The 26,163-nt window shown below is 47.3% G+C and overlaps 1 protein-coding gene across 2 annotated transcripts in view; it reads right to left on the bottom strand.

Moving 5' to 3' along the window:
• ABTB2 (ankyrin repeat and BTB domain containing 2) overlaps positions 1-26,163 on the bottom strand; it is a 183,666-nt gene that overhangs the window by 47,881 nt on the left and 109,622 nt on the right. For both annotated transcript variants that reach the window (XM_082626540.1, XM_082626541.1), the window contains exon 2: positions 1,464-1,610. In XM_082626540.1, the coding sequence (XP_082482666.1) occupies positions 1,464-1,610 (147 nt within the window). The remainder of the gene's footprint in view (positions 1-1,463; positions 1,611-26,163) is intronic.

Raw genomic sequence — 26,163 nt, 5'->3', positions numbered from 1 at the left:
CTGCCCTGAGATGCTGGTGGCTGGGCTGCTAGTCACGTCTATGAAGCCCACAGCCCTAAGTAATTTAGAGCTTTGCTAAAGTCAGACACAGCAGGAGTCAAGCCCCCTTTCTGATTCTTATTTGCAACCTGACTTGGGGAAAATGACTTTTCTTCTCTAAGCTTCGGTTCCCTCATCAGGACATACTTGCTGAGTTGTTATGCACAGTAAATGAGATCATGTGATGAAGGCACTTCATACAGTGTCTTGCACACAGTAAGTGCTCACTTAATGTTCAAAATGCAAAACAAAATCGAGGTGTTCTCCAGTGGACTGAGGCCTAAGTGTGGCCCTCACTGTCCTCAGGCCAGGAGAGTTTACCAAACAGACTGTGCATAGCCCCAGAGACAGCCCACTGTCCAGGAGATACTCCTCAGGGGTGGGGATCAAGCCATACACCCAAGACCACTTCCTGCAGGGTCCTCAAGAGGCAGGGGACCCAGGTGGCCATGCTGGAATGCCCCTAGGAGACAGAGAGCTCAAAGTCCTGCTTTCTGTCCCAGCCTTATTACCAATCTGCTCTGTGACCTTGAACCAGGCACCTTCACTTCCTGTCCTGGGAAGGGAAGGAAGACGGGGCGGGGTGGGGGGTGGGGGAGGGGACTGTGTCCTAAAGAAACAGAACGGCTTGCCATTCACTATTCAGGGGCCAGAAACCTTAAAGAAATCACAAGCGGAAAAGTCTGGAGCAGAGTGAAACTCCATCTGTTTCCACACTGTGTGCTATACGACCCTTGGCACGTGTCCCCGCCCTCCGCTGGGTGGTCTCATGACCCCGGGAGGAGCATGCAGTTTGATTTCTCAAATAATTGGGATAATGAGAGGGAGAAATCGGGAGACACGGGGATCTCATGCCTCCTAACACGATCTTCTGAAACAGCTGTCAAACAGTAATGACCTAGACCCAGGGGTTTCCCACTGTGTTCCAGAGAGCCCTGAGGTCCTGGGAGATGCCCAGGGCACCACAGGGCTGAGGCCACTCACTGATCAGCTCCTCCTTCAGCCAGAGAAGCTCAGCTTTTTTCTTTCTTTCAAATACTGGTTGTAAATTCAGAGCCCTTGGGGCAGGCAGGTAACATAAATAAATGAGACAGGCCAGCTACGAGAGACCGAGGCACGCGGCAATGTAGGGAATGCTTTCTGTCCCCTTAGCTGCCACTCAGCTGCCCCTGATCGCTGCCATGCAGGAATGGGGCGCAGCAGTGCCAGATCGTCTGATTTCTCGAGAGAAACGAGAGATCCAAATTTGGATGTGATTAAATGCACCTGCCAACTAAAGCACACGTCTGTGGGCCACCAATTTACAACCTCTGGCTTTCAAAGAAGGCAAGAAGCGTGGAGGAGAAGGAGGAAGCCAGGACCCAGAAGGTGGGCTCCTCCCTGCCTCTCCCTTGGAGCCAGCGGACAGTGGGTGCCCCACTTACTCAGCTCCGAGATGCTCCCCACGCAGGTGGCCAGGAGGGACTGCTCCAGGGTCCGGAGTTCCAGCTGCGCGTAGGCATCGGCGCGCTCGTCGTGGCCCAGGGACCCACCGTTGTAGGGACTGAAGTACGCAGGGAGGGAGAGGACACCTGTGGGGAAAGACGGTGGACAGTGTCAACGAAAATAATCAATAAACAATCAATAGTAAGAATAGAAAAGAGTTTTATTTGAGCCAAACTGAGGACTAGCCCAGAAGCCCACTGTCTAGGTTACTCTGAGAAACCTCTCTGGAGAAGCAGGGTTTTCAGCACAGTTTTATATCTTGTCAGAACAAAGAATATTAAACAAGTCTGGGTTACATTTCTTCAAGGTTAGAAAAAAAAAAAAAAAGAACAGACCAGCACGTACATAGCAAGTCGGTATGCCTTAGCACCTGGGAAGGGAGTCTTTTTTTTTTTTTTTTTAAACATCTTTATTGGAGTATAATTGCTTTACAATGGTGTGTTAGTTTCTGCTTTATAACGAAGTGTGGGAAGGGAGTCTTATCATCCAAAGAGGACCAGCATCGACATCCCAGGAAGGGGGGGCATTTAATCTTTATTTTTAACCTAGATGTTATTTACTTCTGGTCCATGTGCCCTTTTCTTTAATAATTAAAGCCGACGTACAATGTATGTTTGATAGGCCACAAACAGGCTATTTTAGTTCGCATAAAATTAAAGTTAACTCATGTATAAGCCAGAATGACTTCCCTATATGTCAATATGTGAAAATGTCTTTTATCAACAAGTCACCTGAGGATGGAAGCAAAGCTCAAAGGCCACAGTTCTGCTCCCTGTCTGGTCGAGTGCGGGTGGTGGGCAAATTGCAAGGCTCCACTTGGGACAGCTGACTTTTCACTGTGGACGGTGCTGCAAGAGCCAGGATGAGGGCGGCCCACCTGTAGACGTGGTTTAAAGCAGGTGGAGACCATCCTTTCTTGGAGCTGCACAAGGAACTGGCCTCCAGAGGCTGGTGGGCCATATACGCATTCATTCCTTCCTTCCTTCCCTGCTTCACTTGCTGAATATCCAGAGTGCCTCACTCGGCCCAGGTATTCTGCTGCCTTTAGGATTCCAGGGTGACAAAGAGACCTGGCTTTGTCTTCACGGAGCTCAGTGGATGGGGCGTCCGAGGTAAACGTTCACCCTGCCCACCCAGAGGGCGGCATCGCCCTTGGAGTCCTCCCACTTCCTCAGGCTGCCCCCCTTTCCTTCTTCAAGCCAAGAATAGGACTAGGAGAAACCACAGAGAAAAGGATGCTGCTTTCCCCACTCCAGGAAGGGGACTCATCCAGCCACTGGCCAAGGCCAATTAGCGTTTTTCATTAGCACTTCGACAATAGAAGAGCACAGCTGTCAGAATCAATCCCAGAGGGTGACAGCCTGTAAATTTCTCCAACTCACTGTGTGGCTTCTTAGAAAGCACCAGAAAAGCAAAATCAGACTGGCTTAAAATTACATGTTGGTTCTTAAGAGCACACGTTGGTCTTAAGTTGGTTCTTAAGGCCACAAAGATTCCCAATTTTTGGTAACTGCTTCTTCTTCTTTTTTTTTTTTTTTTAAAAAGAATTTTATTTTATTTATGTTTTATTTATTTTTATTTTTAAAATTAATTAATTTATTTTTGACTGCATTGGGTCTTCGTTGTTGTGTGCAGGCTTTTCTCTAGTTGTGGCAAGCGGGGGCTACGCTTCTCACTGTGGTGGCTTCTCTTGTTGCGGAGCATGGGCTCTAGGTGTGCGGGCTTCAGTAGTTGTGGCACACAGGCTCAGTAGTTGTGGCACACAGGCTCAGAACTGCTTCTTCTTTGATCAAGACATCTTTGTCCAACCCCCTTGAACTTTTTTTTTTTGAAAGCAAAATACCCACAGGAATTTATTTTAGTCACTTTTGGGAAAATCTCTTAAAATTCCTTGAGATAACAGAAGAGCCCCTGGGATGTGGCCAAATCCAGGCTAGACCTCCCTATCCTGTACCCAGAAACGTCACAAGGATGACAACAGCCATAGGTCCTGCAGCAGAGAAGTTAAGACAGGGCCTTGGAGCTGGAACATTAGCTCTGTCACTTAAACCAGTGGCGTGACCTTGGGCAAGTTACTTCACTTCTCTGTGCCTCAGATTCCTCACGTGTTAACTAGAGGAAACAGAAGTTACCTAGCTCATGGTGTGGCCGTGAGTTGGCAGATGTCCACGTGGGGACTGGTGCGTGGCTCAGAGTCAGTGCTCTTTGCATGCTCTTGCTATTGTTTTCCCTATGTGCGGGGAACGCAGGCTTCAGGTTCACTATCTCATTTATTCTTTCAACAAGGTGGGCACTGCTGTCTCCATTTTAGATAACGTGCAGAGAGTCTGAATAACTTGCTCTACCAATTGGCAGAGCTAGGATTCAAATCCAGGTCTGACTGGCTCTAGAATGTATACGCTTCACCCCTCTGTAAGCCCAGATTCAATGAACACACCATCAAGCTCACCTACGGCTGTCCCGATTCAGTGTTATTCCTGCTTGGTTCACCCACAGAAGCCCCAGTGCTGGGCCTCGTGTGCTCTTTTGTGGGGCAAACGCACATGGCAGCCTTCCTCCTGCCCAGATCCTGGCAGTGTTCTTTGGCCACGCTCTAGGTTCGGCGGCCGGTCAGTCCTGCCCTCCTAGCCTCTCCCTCCCCTGACCCAGCCTCCCTGCCCTCCCCAGCACTGCCTCACTGCCCTGCTATGTGGCTGGGACCTGCCGCTCTGAATCTCCCTCCGACCCCTCCAGGATGGCAGCGGCAACGGACTCCCTATCTGGGCGCTGGTTCGGCAAAGCAGGGCATCAAAGCACTTCCTCAAAGCTCTGTTTCCAGTGGAAGGAGGAGGGCATGACTAGGTTCCCCCTGCCCCCAGCCCTGTCCCCAAAGCAGAACCTCTCCCTGACAGCTGAGGACCCAAACGCATTAGGAAGACCTGGCTCTGAGCATTAAAACAAGTAGTGAAACAAAAGACAACCCTCCCATCCCCACCCCGAACTAAAAGCTCAAACCCACGGGCAGCCCAACTATTTGGGAGGGCTTCTACGCATCTACGGGTCTAACTCAGGCCCTGCTCTTCCTCCTCTCTTCATTATTAATCCACAGAAACAACGCTGGGGATGTGTGGATCAAATTTACAGCGCTTAGGGCAAGGGAACAGGAAATTCAGCTGATTTGTCAAAGGATTCCCAGAGAGAAATATTATGTCAATGGATCTAGTAACAAGAGCTTGCAGCTCCATTAATAATAGTTCCCATTTTCCCAGTCATCGCCCACCCAAAGGGGTTTTCATTTAATACTGTGGCAAAAGTAATTATGAGCCTATTATTAATAATAGTAATTGATAGCATCACAGCTTTTGCATAGTACCTTTTACTTTTAAGGGACTTCAAACACCGAGAAGTACATAATTTATTCTTCCAGCAAGGGAGGTAGGGAGGTCATTATCAGTAATAGACACTGCTGACTTTTAAAGAGTGCTCACTACGTGCCAGGACTGTGATAACTTTATATGCATGATCACATGCAATTCCCAAGGCTTCACGAAGTACTGTTTGCACCCATCTTATAGATGAGAAAACCAAGGGTCCTGCCCCCAAAGTTAAGTGACTCGCCCAAGGTTACTGAGGGTCTGAAACTGAACTGGGGCTAGAATCTCAACCTCTTGATTCTCAAGCTGTTGAAATGAAATGACGTCCTAACTTTGGCCCCCTTGTCCTTTAGTTAAAGAGCACAAGGATATTTGAGAGAAAAGGGGTTCTGTTCTGTTTGCGCCTGGGGTCTGATAGGAGGAAATATAAAGAAAGACCCAGAAATACAACTTTCTTTTAATGCGTCTCTAGGCACCGCCTGCCAAGGAACCCTGGAGGCCTCACGTAAAGCTCTACAGACTGAGGGCCATCTCTCTTATTCCCTCTGATCTTTCCAGAATGCAGTTCCACAGCTTGCCTTCTGAATCTGCCCCTTAAGAAGCCTTTCTTGGACTTCCCTGGTGGCGCAGTGGTTAAAAATCCACCTGCCAATGCAGGGGACACGGGTTTGAGCCCTGGCCCGGGAAGATCCCACAGGTTGCAAAGCAACTAAGCCCGTGTGCCACAACTACTGAGCCTGCACTCTAGAGCCTGCAAGCCACAACTACTGAGCCCGTGTGCCACAACTACTGAAGCCCACGCGCCTAGAGCCCGTGCTCCAGAACAAGAGAAGCCACTGCAATGAGAAGCCCGCGCACCGCAACGAAGACCCAACGCAGCTAAAAATAAATAAATTTATTTTTAAAAAAAGAAAGCCTTTTTAAAATGTCAGTGTGAAATTCTTCTCTCTCCCACATAAGCCTGTTCCTAAGCCATTCTCACTGGAGACGGAAAACACTTGCTTTACGTTCTCTCAACAGTTCAGTGCCTTCTTTGCCCCACAGAAATTCCCAGCTTCCAGGGCAAGGTCATTCTGCAAAAAGGGACTTCCAAAAAAAACAAACAAAAGAAAAGCAACCCCCCCTCCCGCCCTCTGTTTACTAAAATCTTTAGAAAAAAATCTGTTTATTTCAGTCGTGATGGAAAAAAAAGCATGCTGGAATGAAACCTGTATCCCTTTATTAATTAATAAGGACACCCCAAATCAATCCCTGCTGAACTCTGTAAAAGTTACACAGAAAACCCACATGCGTCACTCAGATCGTTGCTGTGAAATGAACTCCCGAGTGTGAGGCAGGGAAGCAGTAGGCATGACCCAGGCACCCTGTCTCCCTTGTCTACAAAATCAGCATTTCTGTGGAAACAAGGTTCCACCCCAGTGTCCTCTGACTGTATGGGAAGCCTCTACATTTCTCAATCTGCACACAGAACCACAATCTTCGGTCACTCAATTTTTCTCAAGCAGGTTGCCCAACCCTTGAATCTCGGAACTCATTACCTCATACCCCAAAGCTTCCAGTCTCTTCTCTGAGCACAGCACCACATCCACCCAGTTGCCCAAGAACAGATCCGGTGAGTCATCCTTATCAACTCTCTTCCTCCTCCCCCCACACATCCAATCCACCACCAAACCTTGCTGCTCTCATCACCTTCGTATCTCAAAAATCCAGTCACTGCCGGTTCAGGGTACCATCTTCCCTCACTGGATACTGCAATAGCCCCTCCCCGTCTCCTCCCTCCGTCTCACCCCATCCCTGACAATCCCTTACTCTGGTCACACACTCTTATTTACTCTGGCTTTAAACTCTTCAATGACTGCCCACTGCCCTCACAAAGAGGTTCAAACACCTTTCCACAGATAAGAATAGATAATATTCTTCTTTCTTTCTATGATACTTAGAGATGAAAATAATTCTGCCAGTAAATAGGGAAATTCCCAGCACCTCTCAAGAAATCAGCAGAGTTAAGAAGTCTACGCACTGAAGAAAAGGGAACACTCCTGCACTGTTGGTGGGAATGTAAATTGATACAGCCACTATGGAGAACAGTATGGAGGTTCCTTAAAAACTGAAAATAGAACTACCATACGACCCAGCAATCCCACTACTGGGCATATACCCTGAGAAAACCATATTTCAAAAACAGTCATGTACCACAATGTTCATTGCAGCTCTATTTACAATAGCCAGGACATGGAAGCAACCTAAGTGTCCAGCAACAGATGAATGGATAAAGAAGATGTGGTACATATATATAATGGAATATTACTCAGCCATAAAAAGAAACGAAATTGAGATATTTGTAGTGAGGTGGATGGACCTAGAGTCTGTCATACAGAGTGAAGTCAGAAAGAGAAAAACAAATGCCGTATGCTAACACATATATATGGAATCTAAAAAAAAAAAAAAAAGGGTTCTGAGGAACCTAGGGGCAGGACAGGAATAAAGACACAGACATAGAGAGTGGACTTAAGGACACGGGGAGGGGAAGGGTAAGCTGGGAGTAAGTGAGAGAGTGGCATGGACATATATACACTACCAAATGTAAAATAGATGGCTAGTGGGAAGCAGCCGCGTAGCAGAGGGAGATCAGCTCGGTGCTTTGTGACCACCTAGAGGGGTGGGATAGGAAGGGTGGGAAGGGATATGGGGATATATGTATATATATAGCTGATTCACTTTCTTATACAGCAGAAGCTAACACAACAATGTAAAGAACTTATATTCCAATAAAGATATTAAAAAAATAAATAGGAAACAAAACAAAACAAATAAATAAAACAACAACAAAAAAAGCCTATGCACACCTGATCCTGGTTTCCGCAGGCTGTTTCCCTAGTTTGGTCACTTGGCTCTGCTCCAGCCCTGGGCTCCTTCCCAGGTGATTCTCCACCAGTGCCCAGAGAGGGCGCCATTGAGTCAGCTGGGAAACCCAGTGCACAGAAGACTGGGAGTCCCGCCTTCTTGCTGGCTGCCAAGCAGGAATTCGACCTGGGTTTCAGCTGGCAGAGGTTGCCGGCTCCTCCAAGCAAGCAAGTAACAAGCCAGAAGCCAATGGACTGCACACTGGGTTGACAAACCAGATTTTCAGTGCTAAGGTTTTTCAGAAGCAGGGCTCAGCCCAAAGGCCAAGTCGATGGGGATTTCATTCTCTTCTCTGTAAGACACAGAGGTCAATTGGGTGGTCTCTCAAGTCTGCTCCAGCACTGGGATCTTGCACTCCAACTGGCCCTTCTGTGGACTCTGGCACTAAAGTGTACCCCTTAAAACCTTTCCCCCCACTTTCATTCCACTGTTTAACTTCTGAATTGTGGAAACAAATAGGTCCTGTTAGCATTATTTCCTGTGATTTAATTTCCCACAAGTTATAACAACAGCCCCCCAACAGACACAATACACACCAAATTGTAAATGTAAAGATGTCCTTTTTTTGTGTGAAAACTGGGTAGATTTACAGTTCAGTTTTTCTAACCAGTCATCAAAAGGCCATCAAGACTGTAACATAACTGTACCCCCCAACCTGACAACCCATTCCCATTACCAGGGCTGTCCACAGATTTGCAAATGTTCTTTTCAGGGCGCTGTGACTACAGTGGGCCCAGTGACCTGTGCAAGCCTGCGTGCCTAGCATCTTCTCCCGCCCCTGCCCCCCGACACGCCCCACCAGACTCACTAGCCCCCCAGCTCAGGGAAGCTCATTTGTGAAGACAGCAAAGGCCACTGCCTGTCGCCTGTTTCTTTAAAATGAAATCCAGCATGCAGAGGATTACTCTTTTACTGCCCTTGAGAGGAAACTTGGCAGGGCGTCTTCTGCCACTTTTCTTAGGAGCTGGAAGCTTGGGTGGGGTTCAATCCATAAGCTTCTGAAAATAAAAATTATATTGCCCCACTGAACGGTTTCCAAATAGCCCACATAATCCAAGCCTTTTTATTTTTTTTGAAAGTGTTTCCATTCTCTGATCTGGAATTTTATATATATAGTACGTTTAATGCCCGGTTGTTGCATATTAGTCATACTGAAACAAAGTGCTGAAGAGTTAAAGCTGGAATATTTTCCAGAGAGACCCAAATGGAGTATAAGGACAGTTGATTCTAAAAAAAAACCCCACTTCACTGAATGGTATTTCTCCTGATACTCGAAGTCCAACGAGATTGGGGGATGGGTGTTGAAGCAAGCGGAAGAGAAAGGAAATAAGGAGGAAGACCTAGAAGTGGAATGAAATCTGCTTGACTTGATGAATCGTCAATCATCCCTGTAAAAATGATTCATCGAGAGTAATTGAAAGCTCATGTAATTCTCAGCCAGAACCCACCTAAAGATGAGACCACCATATTGTGAGGCCCAAGAGTTCAAGTAAGGAGCAAAGGTTGGGAGACAGGAAGAGAGAAGAGTTGGGGTCTAAACTGAGTTTGGGAAGCAGGTTTTAACCGTGGGTTAGTAATGCACGGAGATGGGCGACCCCATACCGAGCAGTACTCTATGCCATGAGTGGGATGACCCAGCATTTGAACCCACACGAAGACCCTACCAGTGGCCTCATTACAATTAGCTAGTACTGTTACTAACCCCATTTACCAATGAGGGACACTGAGGTTTAAATGGGCTGGGTCACTTGGTGAAGGTCACAGAGCTAGAAAATGGCCGAGGTGGGATTCAGACCCAGCCCGTCCATCCCGGGAGTCCACACGGCCTCTCATATGGGGCTCTAGCCCATTCAAGCCCAGGGACAGAGAAGACTTCCATCACCACTCACCAGTCCAATTAGCACTGACCGTTCCCCTTCTTCTTCAAGGTCAGGAAATTGAAAGCAAACATAATCATGCTCTGGTTAACACCTCACTCTAAGTTATCAGAACTCCACCGGCTGAAGGTGGTCTTCCCGTTAAAAGAGGCCCAGAGGGCCAGGAGCTTACCCTTAAACTGTGAAATAAAAATGCACATTTATGACTATCCAGGGAGCCAGGGGCCAGAGAACCCAGGACTAGCGAGATCAAAGGCTGTTGGAGGACAACACGCTTGTTGCCAGCATCCCCAATTCTCTTAAAAAAAAAATATATGGTAAAAATATACGGTGAACACTGGGCTGAATTCATCTCTCTCTGGAGTCCTTGACAGTCTTGGGCCTTCTGGCGGGGGTGGGGGTGGGGGGGTCCTGCTAGGGGAGCTGGCCTTGGGCTGCCTCTGCTCCCTCCAGTTGGTAGCAGCACCTCTGACCTCAGGGCTGGCTCACTCAGTTCTCAGAGGGGCTCCAAGCAGGGTGAGGGTTTAGATGGGGAGAGGGGCCACCATAAAATAATAGCCCAACAAAGCAGTGCGGGTGAGCCCAGAAACTCCGCTAGGAATGCTGGCTAACTGGCATTTTGGTGATTTGTTTAATTAGGGTTCATATCATGTTTAATTAAGGTTCATATCAGAGACCCGGAGGATGAATATGCCCGTAAAAGAACTAGTAGAGATCATGGACTGCTGCTTAATTCTTTTGAAGTGAGAAAAGACCTAGCGAAACGCAGCCTGTTCATTGCCATTTCCCTCCCTTGCAAGAGAATAAAATAAAGCCACAGTAACCAAGCAGATCAATTTCAGGAAATTAAACCTAAAGGTGAACTCTGGAAAACCCAGCAACCGTCACAACATCAGGGGGTATGGAGCGGAGAACTCACACGTGGACCACTGAGATTTTTCCTGTGGAAAAAGATCTCTGTTGTGTTTGGAATACTTTTTAAGAGATTCTGGGTGGCCTCGCTCCAAAGTATTGATGTAACACATCAAGAACTTGAGCGACCCAGGAAGCATGAGTCTTGGAACTGCCACCTCTTAAAAAAAAAAAAAAAAAAATCCATCACATGACCATGGTCCTTTGTCAAATGCTGTCCTTGACCCATGGTGGCTGAGCACGCCAGTTCCTGTGAGCCAAGGACAACATCCAGCCACTTTTGTATAAAGGCAACAACACATTTAAAACGTAAACACACAAAGTCATCACCCTAAAACATCAGCCCTTCCCCCAACCCATGCACACAACCACCAAGGTGAGAGTGGTTCTCTCTGCGCTAGGGCTATAAAAATGTTTTGAACTACTATGCTTTTTAAACTTTTTACAAATATGATTTATTGGTGGTGTAAAAAGTGATTGTTATAAGAGAAACAGGGGACGTGGTGGGGGAGATGTACTTAGAGGGAGAAGAAGGTGATAGAATGTTTCTTCTGAGCATAGGAATAGCCATAATTTCAAATATGTTAGAAAGTTAGTTAACTGAAATTCAATTTTTATATAGGAAAACAAGAGAACGTTTAAAAAAATTACTATGATCTAATTACCTATAAAGAGCCCAGAATGGAGGTCATCTAACATAAAAGATAGTTATTTCTGCACGGGAGAACTTTAGATGATTTTTTTCTCCATTATTCTTCATGCTTTTTTCTACTGATTAACTAATGAACATATATATTTTAATAAAAACAAAACCATTGTTACAACTATTGTGAGCTCATGGAGGAAAAAAAGTAAATAGAAGGAAAACTTGATTGTTTTATATAAATATTAATTTTAAAAAAAGGGGGGGGCTTCCTAGGTGGCGCAGTGGTTGAGTGTCCGCCTGCCGATGCAGGGGACACGGGTTCATGCCCCGGTCTGGGAAGATCCCACATGCCATGGAGCAGGTGGGCCCGTGAGCCATGGCCGCGGGGCCTGCGCGTCCGGAGCCTGTGCTCCGCAATGGGAGAGGCCACAACAGTGAGAGGCCCGCGTACCGCAAAAAAAAAAAGAAAAAAATATAATAATAATTTAAAAAAAAAAGGTAAGGGAAAGAAACTCAGACAGAAACTGTTCTATATTCCTAAGCAGGAGGTGAGATTTTGTCTGCAAGTCTCATTCCGAGAATCGGCCTCTCTGAGAACCAGCCCCTTCACCTGGCCAGATGGTAGGGACTCTGGGCCACTCAGGGGCCACTCAGGGGCACTTCCTCTGGTCCAGCCATGTACCCACTGGGCTGAGCCTGTGTGATCATGATGCAGCCACGTGGCAGTCTGGACCGACAGTACTCTCAGTCGGTACAGGCTGCCACGGTACAGGCTGCCACTTGCTGGGATTGAGGACAGGGAGAGCTGGGGGAAATCCTCACGCTGCACCAAGTGTGAAAAGAGAGGCTTGCCACTACCAGTGTTGCTGAGGGTGGGGTGGGAGGTACCAGTGGGCCCGGGAATGGGAGAGAAGGCAAAGCACGTCCTGGGAGTGATCCCGGAGCTACATCTCCAGTGAGAGCACTGCTGCCGGCAGGAAAAAGAGGGGAGTGGGAGAAGTCTCCAAGTGTCAACTCAGAGGAAGCAGAGGGATAAATGAGCCTGAGCACCTGTAATACACACAAGTCATTCCTTAGGGGTTAAAAAAAAAAGGCAAATGTCACAAGGTCCAGGGCAGATGGCCAAGATATTTATTAATAGAACATGAATGCATCATTAGTCAGAAATGTACTGTGCTAGATTCCTTCTAACAAATATAACCTGCTTCAGTCGGCTTTGGTTCCCATTCCAAATGGCTCTAATAGACCCTCCAGATGATTTAAGAGCATGAGTCAAGGTTCAAAGCTCAGCTATGAATCTTATTAGCTATGTGACTTTGGACTAGTTAATTAACCTCTCTGAGCCTCAATTTGTTCATCTGTCTAATATGCCTAATAATAGCTCCAAATTCACTGATTATTTGAGAATTAAAAGAAGTTAAGTAAGTATTTAGTAAAATGCCTGACACATAGTAAGCATGTAATAAATGGTAATATCTTATAAATGGCCTCACGGATTCCCAGGGCCAATAGCTTTGGGATAAAGCCATCAGATACCATATAAAAGTATTTCTATTCGGCCGAAGTGATGGACCCTAGGCCAACCGATACCGTTATTTTCCTAAAGGCCTGTGCTGATACAGAATCATGCTTTATTCACTATGGATGGATCATTTATTCTGCATTCATCCACTAATTTCTTCAGCAACTGTTTACTGATGACCTAATAATCTGCTAGAAGTGGCTATGCTCTGGGGGTAGAAAAGTGAACAGGACATAGTCTCTACCCTCTTGATGTTTGCCATCTAGTGAAGGAGAGCAGACAGTATACCAGCCAAGTCCATAATGAAAAGGGCTACATGGAGTCGGATCAAAGAGCCCAGAGGAGGATCTCTAAGCAGACTACGTAGGCCTAGTAGTCAAGGAAGGCTTCCTGGAGGAAGAGACATAGAGTAGCTATCAGTCTAGTGAAGGGGTTGGATGGGTCTTCCAAGCAGAGGGAGGGCCTGTATAGGGAGGTTCTGGGGCAGTGATAGGTGGGGAGAGGCCCCCTGAGACTTGTCATGGAGCTGTGTTTGTAGAGCCAGCACATTATTCATACTTAGACTATGTGTTTATTTGGGGCAGCCTGGGAGGTGGCTAACGGAGATCACTGCCCTCTCTCCACCCACCCTTGGAGCCACTACGAAGCGGGGATCCGCGAAGTTTTCCCGCAAAGGGTCAGAGAGTAAATATTTTTGGCTTTGCGGGTCTGTCACAACTACTCAACTCCGCCAGCGTAATGTGCATATACATAAACAAATGGGCACAGATTTGTATTTTATATCACCTTCACGTGTCACAAACTAGTCTTCTTTTAGTACTTTTTCAACCATTTAAAAATGTAAAACTAATTTTTAGCTTGTAGGCCATATGAAAACAGGTGTCAGGTGGGACTTGGCCCCAGGGCCATGCTTGCTGACCTCTGTACTAATCCAGAGCCCCTCAGAGGGATGGAGAGGGGTAGCTCGGAGTGATGGGTAAGAGTGACAGGCCTCCGGGGGAGAGACCAGGGCAGACGGCACCAGTCACAGGAGTCTAAGGGGCTGAGACTCTGTCCTGAGAGTAAGGAGGACTCATTGAAGGGGTTTAAGCAATTGAATGACAGGGTCATATGCACATTCAGACAGATAAATCCGGTAGCTGTATGGGAAAGGGATGGGAGAGGAGATTAGAGATTAGAGAGCCCTACTGCTGGCTGAAGACATCTTCTTTGCCAAGGAATTCATAGTCTAAAAATCCACCTGGGCCACTGCTTGGGCTCTTATTTCAATAAAGCTGCTCATTCCTTTTAGCTTTTGCACTAAGCACTTAAACATCAAAGTCGGAGGTAGCAGATTACATTTTTTGGAACTAAAATTCATTAAGGGATCATTTTTAAGACCAAATAAATGAAAACCATGTTTGACTACTTTTAAAATTGGTGATGTTCCCGGATCAACTTAAAGCAGTTAGCAAATTTCAATCTCAATCTTTATGGCTCCAGCAAATTTCAATCTCAGTCTTTATGGCTCCAAAAGGCAATTCACAGAGAATGGGAGAATTCAACATATGCCTTGAAATCTGGGCTAAAAAAAAACCCCCAATGCTAAGTGTGCTGGGGACACCAGAGCCCAGAGTTTAAGTCACTCCCTTCATAACTCATATATGGCAAATATGGACATACCCATGTACCACCCCATCCCCATTCCCCTGCACAGAAAGGGTTGTTTGCAGGCAGTTAAATCCTATGGACAGAGAACACATTCTCTAAGGCCGTGGGACCTTCTGTCCCAAGGTTGACTGATGGCTTCAAATATGGAAGAAGTATCCAAGTAGGCTCGGGGAATTTTAGCACTGCGCTTTCTTGTCACTCACTCACTTACTCAAATATTCATCACAGGCCTATTAATCACACTGAGCTTGGTGCTAGGAATACAGAGGTAAGATCCAGTTCCCTGGCTCTAGAGGACAGGAAAAATATGTAGACAGATAATTAAAAGGTACCATAATATGGGCTTCCCTGGTGGCACAGTGGTTGAAGAGTCTGCCGGCTAAAGCAGGGGACATGCGTTCGAGCCCTGGTCTGGGAGGATCCCACATGCCACGGAGCAGCTGGGCCTGTGAGCCACAACTACTGAGCCTGCGCGTCTGGAGCCTGTGCTCCGCAACAAGAGAGGCCGCGACAGTGAGAGGCCCGCGCACCGAGATGAAGAGTGGCCCCTGCTCGCCGCAACTGGAGAAAGCCTTTGCACAGAAACGAAGACCCAACACAGCAAAAATAAATAAATTAATTAATTAACTCCTACCCCCAACATCTTAAAAAAAAAAAAAAAGGTACCATAATAAATGCTAGAGGTGGGCTTCCCTGGTGGCGCAGTGGTTGAGAGTCCGCCTGCCGATGCAGGGGACACGGGTTCGTGCCCCGGTCCGGGAAGATCCCACATACCGCGGAGCGGCTGGGCCCGTGAGCCATGGCCGCTGAGCCTGCGCGTCCGGAGCCTGTGCTCTGCAACGGGAGAGGCCACAACAGTGAGAGGCCCGCGTACCGCAAAATAAGTAAATAAATAAATAAAAAATAAATAAATGAATGCTAGAGAAGGGGTCTGCAGTAGGTACTAGAAGCTTGGAAGGAGGCTGAAGAGAGGGTTTTTGCTATGTGCTATTATCCAGCAAGGGAGGAAAAATAACAGATGTTTCACAAAGCCACCCCTCCTCACTCCAAGAACCCCAAAGGGACCGTACAGACCTTATGAGTGGCAAACACTCCCCGGTCATCTCACGGCTGAGCCACGTCACGCAACATGGGAGTAGGTTGAGAAGGTTCAGGGAAAGAAGCTCATTCATAGGAAGGAGGTCCCTGTAGAATGTTCATTCTCAGGAGGGGGACATCCCAAACCTCACTGTGTCACTTCCAGGACACCATGATCTTTCCCTGCAAAGGTGTATGAAAACATCCAGCCGCTGGATGCTTGAAACTGTGCCGCTCTTCCCAGCGACCTATCCAGTGCCGTCCTTCTCCTCCCTGGCTAACAGAACCCTGATTCTGCCTGGAATGACTTGCAGTATGAGCCCTGGGGGGCCCCTTCCCAGACTCCCGTACAGCTGTACAACATGGTTTTGGACATGAGATGTAAATTCAAGACTTCAGGGGTTTTGGAAAATGTGGCTTTTCCTGATCTAAAGGGACAAGCTGTCCAGCTGGCAGGGCCTCTGAGCTTCTTCCTGCCTCGAATGTGACACACTGTCTGAAGAGGTACAGCAGCAGCCACTATGCCAGCAGGAGACAGGCCGCCTGCTGCCAAAGCTGGAGCAGCACCCTGGGGCTGCTGTGCAGGGGGAGGAGCTGCTGGAGGGGACAAGGGCAAGATCAGAGCCAACATGCTGGGGATGGCAGAGCAGGAAGTAGAAAGAGCCTGGGTCTCTGACCGTCTCGCCGAGCAGCTAACCACCACCAGGAACTGCTGATCCCCGAACTTCTTGTTATAGGAAAAAATATCACAGGGAGGGCAGCTTAAACAACATAAATTTGTTTTCTTGCAATTCTGGAGGCTAGAAGTCTGAGATCAAGGTGTGGGCTGGGTTACTTTCTTCTTCTGAGGCCTCTCTCTTAGGCTTGTAGACAGCTGTCTTCTCCCTGGGTCTTCACATGGTCTTCCTTTATGTGTCTGTGTCCTGATCACTTCTTACAAGAACACCAGTCAGATTGGATTCGGGCCCACTCATGCGACTTCATTTTACCTTAGTTGCCTCTTAAAAGACTCTATTGCCAAATACAGTCACATTGTGATGTGCTGGGGGTTAGGACTTCAACCTATGAATTTTGGAGGCTCACAGTTCAGACCACCACAGGCAGGTTTTTTTGACTTGCAGATGAAGTGATTTCTCTAATACAAGATGGTTTCTGTAAATCATTAGTTTGCAAAAGTACTTTTAAACCATGGAACCCTTTGTTCAAATGAAATCATATGGAGTCTGATGATAAAGCCGTCTCCCCGCTCCTGGGGCCCTGCGTCTCTATGGATGCTAAAAATGCGTGCTCACAGGCTCCTCTGTGTGGCGCTGGCTGTGGACATGCTGGACTCAGACTCTGCTGAGAACAGGGCGGTTCTGGCCCACAAGGCCAAGTTCCCCAAGGGCGTGGGGTGGCCACAGCAACTCAAGCCCTCACTTTGCTCAACATAAGGGCTGGAAGCTCCCTTCACGGGGGAAATCTTCCGGGCAGACCATTGGGCTTCTGCTGGGTGAGTGTCTGCAGAACACCACTCACAGTTTATTTGCATTTAAAAAATGCAGATAGGCGAAAAGAAGAGAATAAAAACAGTAATTTTACTGCCCTGAGATAATCATCATTGACATTACAGTTTAATATCCTTTCAGACTTTTGAATATGCACTGCTTTGGAGTGTGCATGCGTACTTTCTTTTTTCTCACATGCATACTTTTAATTTTAAGAAATTAACACTTTAATGACCACCTTTTTCACTTAATATTTCACAGATAGCTTTCCATGGCCCCATATATTGTTTCTCATCATCACTTTCAATGGCTGCAGCACACGCCATTCTAAAGGCTCACAGTACCTAGCACTGTTATTTTGGGTGACTCAGGCGGGTCCCCCAATATGACTTCACAGTGGGCAGTGGCCTCTGAGTCACATCAAACCCCAGCGCTCTAGCGCCGAAGAGTTTGTTGTCCTAGCTCTGGAAGTGAGCCCTGAGAATCCACCAGGGAGGTGAGGCCCCTCCTCTCCCAACCAGGACCTGCTAGAGAGAGGTGACCCTAACAGGGCCTCATGACAGACGCCAGCACCTCCGTCTCATTCTGATTTTGGAAACCAGGTCTCAAAAAAATGAACTAAAGCCACAGGAAGATGGGGCATTTCCTCACAGGTGTCTTCGGGTTACAGATTCCCGCCCCTGGAGGCCTCAGAGGGCTGGCTGTGGGGCTGTCATCCAGCGAGGGAGCACCCAGGCCGTCTGATTCCCTGACAACCGGCCCTGGATTTGCACACAGGCCCGCTCCTTTCCTCCAACCAGGAAAGCCAGGACCCTCCTGTGCTTTCCATGCAGAACCAAAATGGGAAGGGCTCTTGCCAAGCCTCCAGGGGTTTCTGCAGCGCCTGCCTGGGAAGAGAGGCCTGTCCCTGGGGAGCAGCTTCTCCCGCTGCCCTGGGCACGCAGAGTCCTGGCCTGTCTGCAGAGCTGGATGTGACCCTGTGTGCTTCAACGGCGACTTTGGGCTTTGGCAGGAGTCCCTCCCTGTTTGTTTTACAGACTCCTACTTAGAGCCTCAAATTAGGCTCATTAAAAAGCCAGCTCCCTGTGGGACTATAAACGTCACATAGGCAAGTGGAGAGTGAGTTTACGAGGCTGGGGTGTGATCTGCCCACCAAGATGGCGCGGACCCGGTGGAAACAGTGAATCAGCCTGTTTGGGCAGGACCCCCTCCTCCAGCTCCCCCCTCGATTAAGGCTGTGTCAGCCACAGGCCAGAAAAGAGGCAGGCCGTGGACGTCCTCTCAAGCCAGCTGGGCTGGATCCCTGTTGGATTTGAGCGTCATAACTAACAGGGGGAATGAACTGCCTCTCCGACACCCTCTGCTGCTCTCAGCTTTTCCCCACTTCGTTTGCAGCACCCCTGCTCCGTGCGCATCCCCCATCATCATCCTTACAGGCAGAGGTTGCTGCCCACAACACAACTCCGACATTCTCACTCCTGCCTTCAGCAGATTAACCTTATCTTTCTGTGGGGTGTTTCTCCTGCCTGGGGGGCCCCCGGCGGCCCCCAGTTTAGCTCCGTCAGTTCTGCTTTGTAGCTCATGCACGTGTGAGGGGTCGTGCCTTGCAGGTGGGAGGCCGGGGTGAGTGGAGTGCAGAGAAAAGTGGTCTCCTGCCCCCCAGCAACAACCTCATTTATTTGAGTCACTGACCAGTCAGCATGCCCCAGATTACTCCAAGGCTGAAGCAATGCCACCTCAGAGATCTTACCGTCCACCTGAGGCTACCAGCCAGATGGTGAAGGAGAGAAAGCATCAAAATCTTTTAACCTCCTAGACCAAGTTTCAGGAGATCACTTCTGTGTCCCAGGTCTTTACTAAAACACATACAAACAGCATCTCCTTCCAAATCCAGAAGAACATGACTTGTATTTATACAACCAAGGCTGGAAAGGACTACAGAAACCACACAGACTCAAACCCTTTTTGCACTTCCCCAGGACCCATCTTTTTCTTTTCTTTTTTTTTTTTTTTTTTTTTTTTTTTGCAGTACGCGGGCCTCTCACTGTTGTGGCCTCTCCGGTTGTGGAGCACAGGCTCCGATGCACAGGCTCAGCAGCCATGGCTCACGGGCCCAGCCGCTCCGCGGCATGTGGGATCTTCCAGGACCGGGGCACGAACGCGTGTCCCCTGCATCGGCAGGCGGACTCTCAACCACTGCGCCACCAGGGAAGCCCAGGACCCATCTTTATTTAATACGCTGCCACTGTGTTGTCAATATTCACCACACCCCCAGTACATATATCAGCACTGTCTGATCAGTCCCTGATGTTTGACACTCCTGCACAATACCCTGAGTAGCTGCCTGAGGGCTCAGTCCCAGTGGCCAGGAACTCACTCTCCTTAAGAGAGCTCATGTGCAGCTCCAACTGCTAGAAAATTCTTATTTAATCCAATCTGTCTTGTTGCAGCTTCCAGCCCTGGTCCTGTGTCCACACCAGTAAACCTAGCTCCCTTCCCACGGTGGGGCCCCTACATCCAACACACGTCCTCACGTGTCGTGGCTCCACACCACTGAAATCTGGGATCTTAGGACTCATGCGCATCCCCGAGCTGTGTTGTGCGTGTGTGTGTCTATCCTGACCGGTTCAGAAGAGAGGAGGATGGTCCACACCCCTCTCCCCAGATTCTGAAATGCTTATGATTGTAGCCTCTGCATTGGTGGCGTCCCCCATCCTTGTCCATCCTCTTTCTATCCAGTGACTGGCCACCACCTTCTTCCCAGAGCCTCCCCTTGGTTGCGAGCACAAGCTCACAAGTTAGGCAGAGCCGACCTCAAATCTTGACTCTACCACTTACTCGCCATGTGGCCTTGGACATGTGATACCTTCTCTAAGCCTCAGTTTCCCCATCTGTAGAATGGGGATAACACCTACTCTCAGAGAGCAAGAGTGAGGGTCAACCAAGATGACAGAAATGCACAGTGCCGGGCACAGAGCAGGCACACGATAGAGGGACAGTGTCTTTGTGCCATCATCCCCATCAGGTGGGGATCTAATCACCACTGCACTTGGCCCTCTCCCAGGGTTCTCAGGCTCCAGGGAGGAGTTACCTGTGATATCAATAACCCTTTTACTAGAAGCTTATGAAGGGCAGAGGCTATGCTTTTCTCCTTACTCCTTCCCTCTCTCTGCCGTCTCTGCAGTTCCAAGAACATGGTAGATGCAAACCCCATGTTCAGAGAACACGAATTTACTTTAGCTTTAAGCCTTAGTAAAAACACTGGACACTCTCAATAGTAAAGCAAACCACGAGAATGGCTTTGGCTTCAGATGGTGTGACAAGTTAAAGAAGAAAACCGTCTCTGTGACAGCGTCTCCTCCAATCGTCTGGCCTGTGAGGAGACAGCCGTCGGGGGCAGATGTCAGAGGGAAGGGGCCTGCCAGGCGCTGACTGCTTGGGCCCAGGCACTCCAGCAGAATGGAAGGAGGGCAGGCACGTCAGTCTGGCCTCCACCCTCAGCCCCTCCAGCCCTGGTTCTGGTCCACAGATGGGCTTGAGCGGAGCACAGAGGTCTGGGCTGCGAGGCCCTGCCCGGTCATGGGGACGTTGCAGCTCTGACTCTACGCTCTGTGTGCAGACTGCAGAGCCCACCCTCAGCCCCTAGCTCTCCTACTCCCTTCCCTTAAAGAGAAAGAGAAGGAGAGAGAAAAGGAGGGAAGAGAGGGAAGAAAGTGTGTCTGAAAAACAAACAGGTGCCACATGAGTGCTTTGAGCTCGGAAGCCCCATGACGCTTGCATTAACGACATGTTTCAGAAGAAGCCACTGCCTCGTTGACTTTTACATCTTCAAACAAACACTGGAAATGCCTTGGCAGGATGAGCCATCACTCTGGCCCCCAACCCAGAAGCCCAGGCTCTTGGAAGGGGTGGTGTTAATGCAGGGGCTCTCCCGTGGGAATGGAAAGCAAAAAGCAAGATCCTCTTACATGAGTGACAAACCCGCCTCTTCAGGGAGCAGCTAACAGGCGCAGACGAGAGGAGGACGTGGAGGAGGGGTGTGGGGTCTGAACAAATGCCAGGGACCCTTGGTAATGTAACGGTGTCTCCGTTTTACCCTAAGAAAACCGACACTGTAAGAGGTTAAGCAACTTGCCCAAGATCACGCAGCCAGGAAGCAGCAGAGTCCATGCTCTACACTGTTCCATTGTAGGGAGTCTGGGCCCAGCACTTATAAATCAAAACTGGAGACTTAAAAAAAATTGAGATATAATTCACATATCCTTAAATCTACGCTTTTAATATGTAAATGCGGTGGTTTTTAGTACATTCACGGAACTGTAAAACCATAACCGCTATTTAATTCCAGAACAGTTTCAACAGTCCCCACAGAAACCCCCATTCTCTGTCTTCCCCACCCCTGCCCAGGCCCGGCAACCAGTAATTTACTTTCTGTCTCTATGATTTGCCTACTCTGGACATTTTATATTAATGGAATCGTACAATGTACAATACACAGTCTTTTGTGTCTGGCTTCTTTTACATATGTAGCACAATATTTTTAAGGGTCATCCATGTTGTACTGTATGAACACTTTATTCCTTTTTGTGGCTGAATGATCTTGCACCACAGTTTCTTTATCTCTTCATCAGCTGATGGGCATTTGGATTCTTTCCACTTTTTGGCTATTATAGATAATGCTACTGTGAACATCTACTTACAAGTTTTATGAGCACATACAGTTTCATTTCTCTTAGGTATACACTTAGCAGTGGAATTGCTGAGTCATGTGGTAATTCTATGTTTGACTTTCTGAGGAACTACCAGAATATTTTTCACAGTGCCTGCATCACTACATTTCCACCAACAAAGAGTACATGGAGGTTTCGATTTCTGTACATCCTGACCAACAATTGTTATTGCCTGTTTGGTTAAAACCATCCTAGTGCGTGTAAAGCAGTATCTCATTATGTGATAATCTTTTAAAAAATTATTTATTCTTTAGCAACGATTCTATGCTAGAATGGGTTTCCTTAGAAGGAGTGCCATCACAAAATACATGAAAGAAGCACATAGAATAATAAGATAACACAGCTAACAAAAAATCAGTCACAGGAGATTAGGATGACCCTAAGAATGAAACTCACTCACTGGCTTCACTTTAAATTACTTTTATCATTGCCAGAACAATTAATGTATGTTTACTTCAGGGTATAGAAAATATAGTCAAGTCCAAGGTAGAAAATAAAAATCACCCATAATCCCATCACTTAGAGAGAGGTACTGATATACTTTTTAAACATACAGTGTTGTATCATTTTACTTATTACACACTATTTTCTTATGATATTAAATATCTTTGAAACATATTTAATATGTCTTTAAATGTCTATGTAGTCATTGCCAACTGCTTCAGATTCTACTAGCTTGCTTGGCATTTGCTTTTTTTTTTTTTTTTTTTTTTTGGCTACACCACGTGGTTTGCAGGATCTTAGTTCCCCGACCAGGGATTGAACCCGGGCCCCCAGCAGTGAAAGCACCGAGTCCTAACCACTGGACCGCCAGGGAATTCCCTGGCCTTTGCTCTTCTACCTGTATCCACTTTCCTTCCTTCTAAAACTTCCCATCATTCAGTTCATGAAGCAGAGCCTCTGGCTGGGTACACCTACCTGCCAGGGAAGGGGTGGGAATCTGTGAAGCCCCTGGAGAGCCCTTGGGATGGACAGATACACACCTGTGCACGCCTACACACACACACACACACACACAGCCTTCCCATTTCCCTGTGATGACCATTCTGATCAGAGAAAGCAGAGAGTGTGGACCCATGGACTTGGGGACACCACAGTCCACTCCTGCAATTGAAGCTAATAGTTCACAAACTACACTAAGGGACAGCACAGCTCAGTGAAGGAGAACCTGAGGGCCACACGGAGGTTTGGCTGCCAGGTTTGTCACTTACCCAGGGACGCTGGGCAAGTCCTCTGTCTTTCAGCAGTAAAATGGGGCTGAATGGTGTCCACCTAAAGCTGTTGATTTGGCAAAAGGCTTAGGGACCACCTCTTCCAGCCCCTTCTCTCTTATTTTTATAATTAATTAATTAATTAATGGCTGCATTGGGTCTTTGTTGCTGTGCACAGGCTTTCTCTAGCTGTGGCGAGCGGGGGCTACCCTTCGTTGTGGAGCACGGACTCTAGGTGCACAGCCTTCAGTAGTTGTGGCATACGGGCTCATTAGTTGTGGCTCATGGGCTTAGTTGCTCCGTGGCATGTGGGATCTTCCCAGACCAGGGATGGAACCCGTGTCCCCTGCATTGGCAGGTGTATTCTTAACCACTGTGCCAACGGGGATGTCCTCTTCCCTCTTATTTTCATCACAAATCTTTTGTACAGCTTTGGCTCTTATTTCCCCGGTCTGAAAACCTTCTTCAAAAATGAATGTCCCAGCCTCCCCAGTAGCAACCAGCACATCCCACAGCCAGATTCTGGTTTCTAATACCGTTCTCCAGTGAAAAGACCCAGAGCTTCCTGGAGAAATGGTAGATTCTAGGAATGGGGCAGGAAATACACAAGATGAGCTTGGAGCATCTTGTAATGCCAGAAAGTAAGATAGTGCTCAAAAAACCAAAATGATGGGGCATGTGAAAGGGATGAAGGGGCCAAACAGAAGAGCTCTCAATGACCCAGGATGGAGCAATTTGAGCAATAAAGGATTAGAATCCAAAGTGTAAACTAAATATCCCTGTATTCATATGATTAACAATGATGGAATGTTTGAACAACTGATTGAATAAATAATTGAGAAAACAGACAAATCTTTCACACAAAATAATTCCAAGTAATGTATGTAGATTCATCCCCTTCAAGGTGCTGGAGCATAACTTCCTTTCCCTTAAGTGTGGAATGCACATAGTGACTTCATTCTAAGGAGTACAACATGGAAAGGTCCAGAAGGGAGGGGGAGTGGGGGAGGTACCCTCATAGTAGAGAAACCTGACAAACATCCCGGGGGGTCAAGGTGAACCTCATCATGGTAAGTCATGTTGATAGCATGTACCCTTGACATGATATGATGAGAAGGGCACTTTACCTCTGTGGTCTTCCTCCCCCAAAACCCACAATCCCAACCTAATCATGAGAAAAACCTCAGACAAACCCAAGTTGAAGGACATTCTACAAAACACCTAACAAGTCTTCTGATTAACTGTCAAGCTTACCAACAGCAAGGAAAGGCTTAGATGAAAAACTGTTACAGCTGAGAGGAATCTAAGATGTCTGGATGACTAAATGTAGTAACATGGGATCCTGGGACAGAAAAAGGGCATTAGGTAAAAACTAAGGAAATCCTAATTAAGTATGGACTTTAGTTAATAACATTGTGTTGGGACTTCCCTGGTGGCTCAGTGGTTAAGAATCCGCCTACCGATGCAGGGGACACGGGTTCGATCCCAGGTCCTGGAAGATCCCACATGCCGCGGAGCAACTAAGCCCGTGAGCCACAACTACTGAAGCCCGCACGCCCTAGAGCCCGTATTCCCCAGCAAGAGAAGCCACCGCAATGAGAAGGCCGCGCGCTGCAACGAAGAGTAGCCCCATTTCACCACAACTAGAGAAAGCCTATGCACAGCAACGAAAACCCAACACGGCCAAAACAAACAAACCAAAACAAAACCAAAAAAACCCATTGTATCAAAGTGAGTGATTCGTTGTGACAAATGTAAAATGTAGGGCAAACTGGGTTTGAGTCATCTAGGGACTTATTGTAATATTCTTGCAACTTTTCTCTAAATCTAAAATTATTCTCAAAAATTTACTGAATGTTAATAAAAAAGTATATCCTAAAAACAATAAAAAAAAAAAAGAATGTCCCAGAAAGAGCATCATATGGACTTCCCTTCCCTAATTCCTAGTGAGGGGATCTTTCCCTTAAGGCCCCCACCAAAACCTGCAGACACATATCTCAGACAGCACTTATACTACTTGAAAGCATTATATCTATTGCTGAAATAACTTTCTAAGCCTCAGATTGAGCCACTCCAGCCTGGGGTGCCACGTCAGCACACTGAAACTTTGATAACTTTTGTGTCCCTGTAAATGCTCTGCGTCACCAGAAAAGCAATGTATCCAATCAGCTGATTCCCAAACACCAAGCCAACTATGGGCCTTTTCACCCCAAACAAGGCTGACCGTGTGGCCCTGACCAATCAGATATTTCCTATTATTCTCCTCCTTGTTCTTTATTCTTTATTCCATAAAAGCTTCCTGCCTTCCATCCTATTTTGCAGTTCTCCAAAGGAGACTGTCTGCTTCATGAAGTGTTAAATAAAGTGTGTTTGTATCACCTAAATTGTCTTCTTTAATAATTTTTAAACACTATTCAAACTATTAGGATTTTTTCCTCCAAATCTTTTTTCTGATTATAATGGTAAATATGATTATTATTTAAAAATCAGATAAGGCAAATGACAAAGAAAAAGAAAGCCTCCTGTACTCTTACATTCCAAAGATAACTACTGTTTTATATATATATATACTAGTACAGTATATATTTTTTCTTCACATAGCCTTTTTTGTGCATACATTAACCGTATCAGTATTTTTTCCCTCACAGATAGGATTCTAATGACATGATTTTTCACCTAACACTGAATCCTATATTTTGTGGACATTTTTCAGATCACTACATTTTAAGATCTGCACAGTTTTCTGCTGTAACTGCCTCCCCAAATTTGAATTGTGCCCACAGCTGGCCCCCGTCTCTCAGGTATCTAGCGAAGCTGCCAGCTCCAGGGCACCTGAAGCAGAGCCAAGCTGGGACTGCAGGTATTTTCCATGGCAGGTGCCTCAGTGAGGGATTTTCCCCTTTTCCTGGCTCTTCCCCTGTGGGGGTGGGAGCAGGGGCAGGAGCCACTCCCCAAAGAGATGCCCAAAGCAGGCCAGGAGTCAGGCAGATGAGCTTCCTTAGTGAAATCACACTGGGGAGCTACGTGCAGACACCCAGCAGGCCAGCTGAGTGGTTACTCAGTGAGGCAGGAGGGAAGGGAGGGGGCTCCCATCTCAGGAGGGAGCAGGTATTGGCTGAGAATGAGAACTGTTGGGTTCTCCCCTCCCTGGCCTTCCTAGAGCAGAGGCGGTAATCAGAGCATCGGAACCGCAGTAAATTCCCCAGGGCTTCCCCATCTGGGGGATTCCTGGGTTACTTTCACTGATCACAAGATGACTACGTACATCCA

The sequence above is a fragment of the Mesoplodon mirus genome (genome assembly GCF_964341445.2).
Source record: "Mesoplodon mirus genome assembly, chromosome: 7".
Lineage (NCBI taxonomy): Eukaryota > Metazoa > Chordata > Mammalia > Artiodactyla > Ziphiidae > Mesoplodon > Mesoplodon mirus.
This window is presented reverse-complemented; position numbering and strand designations above follow the sequence as displayed.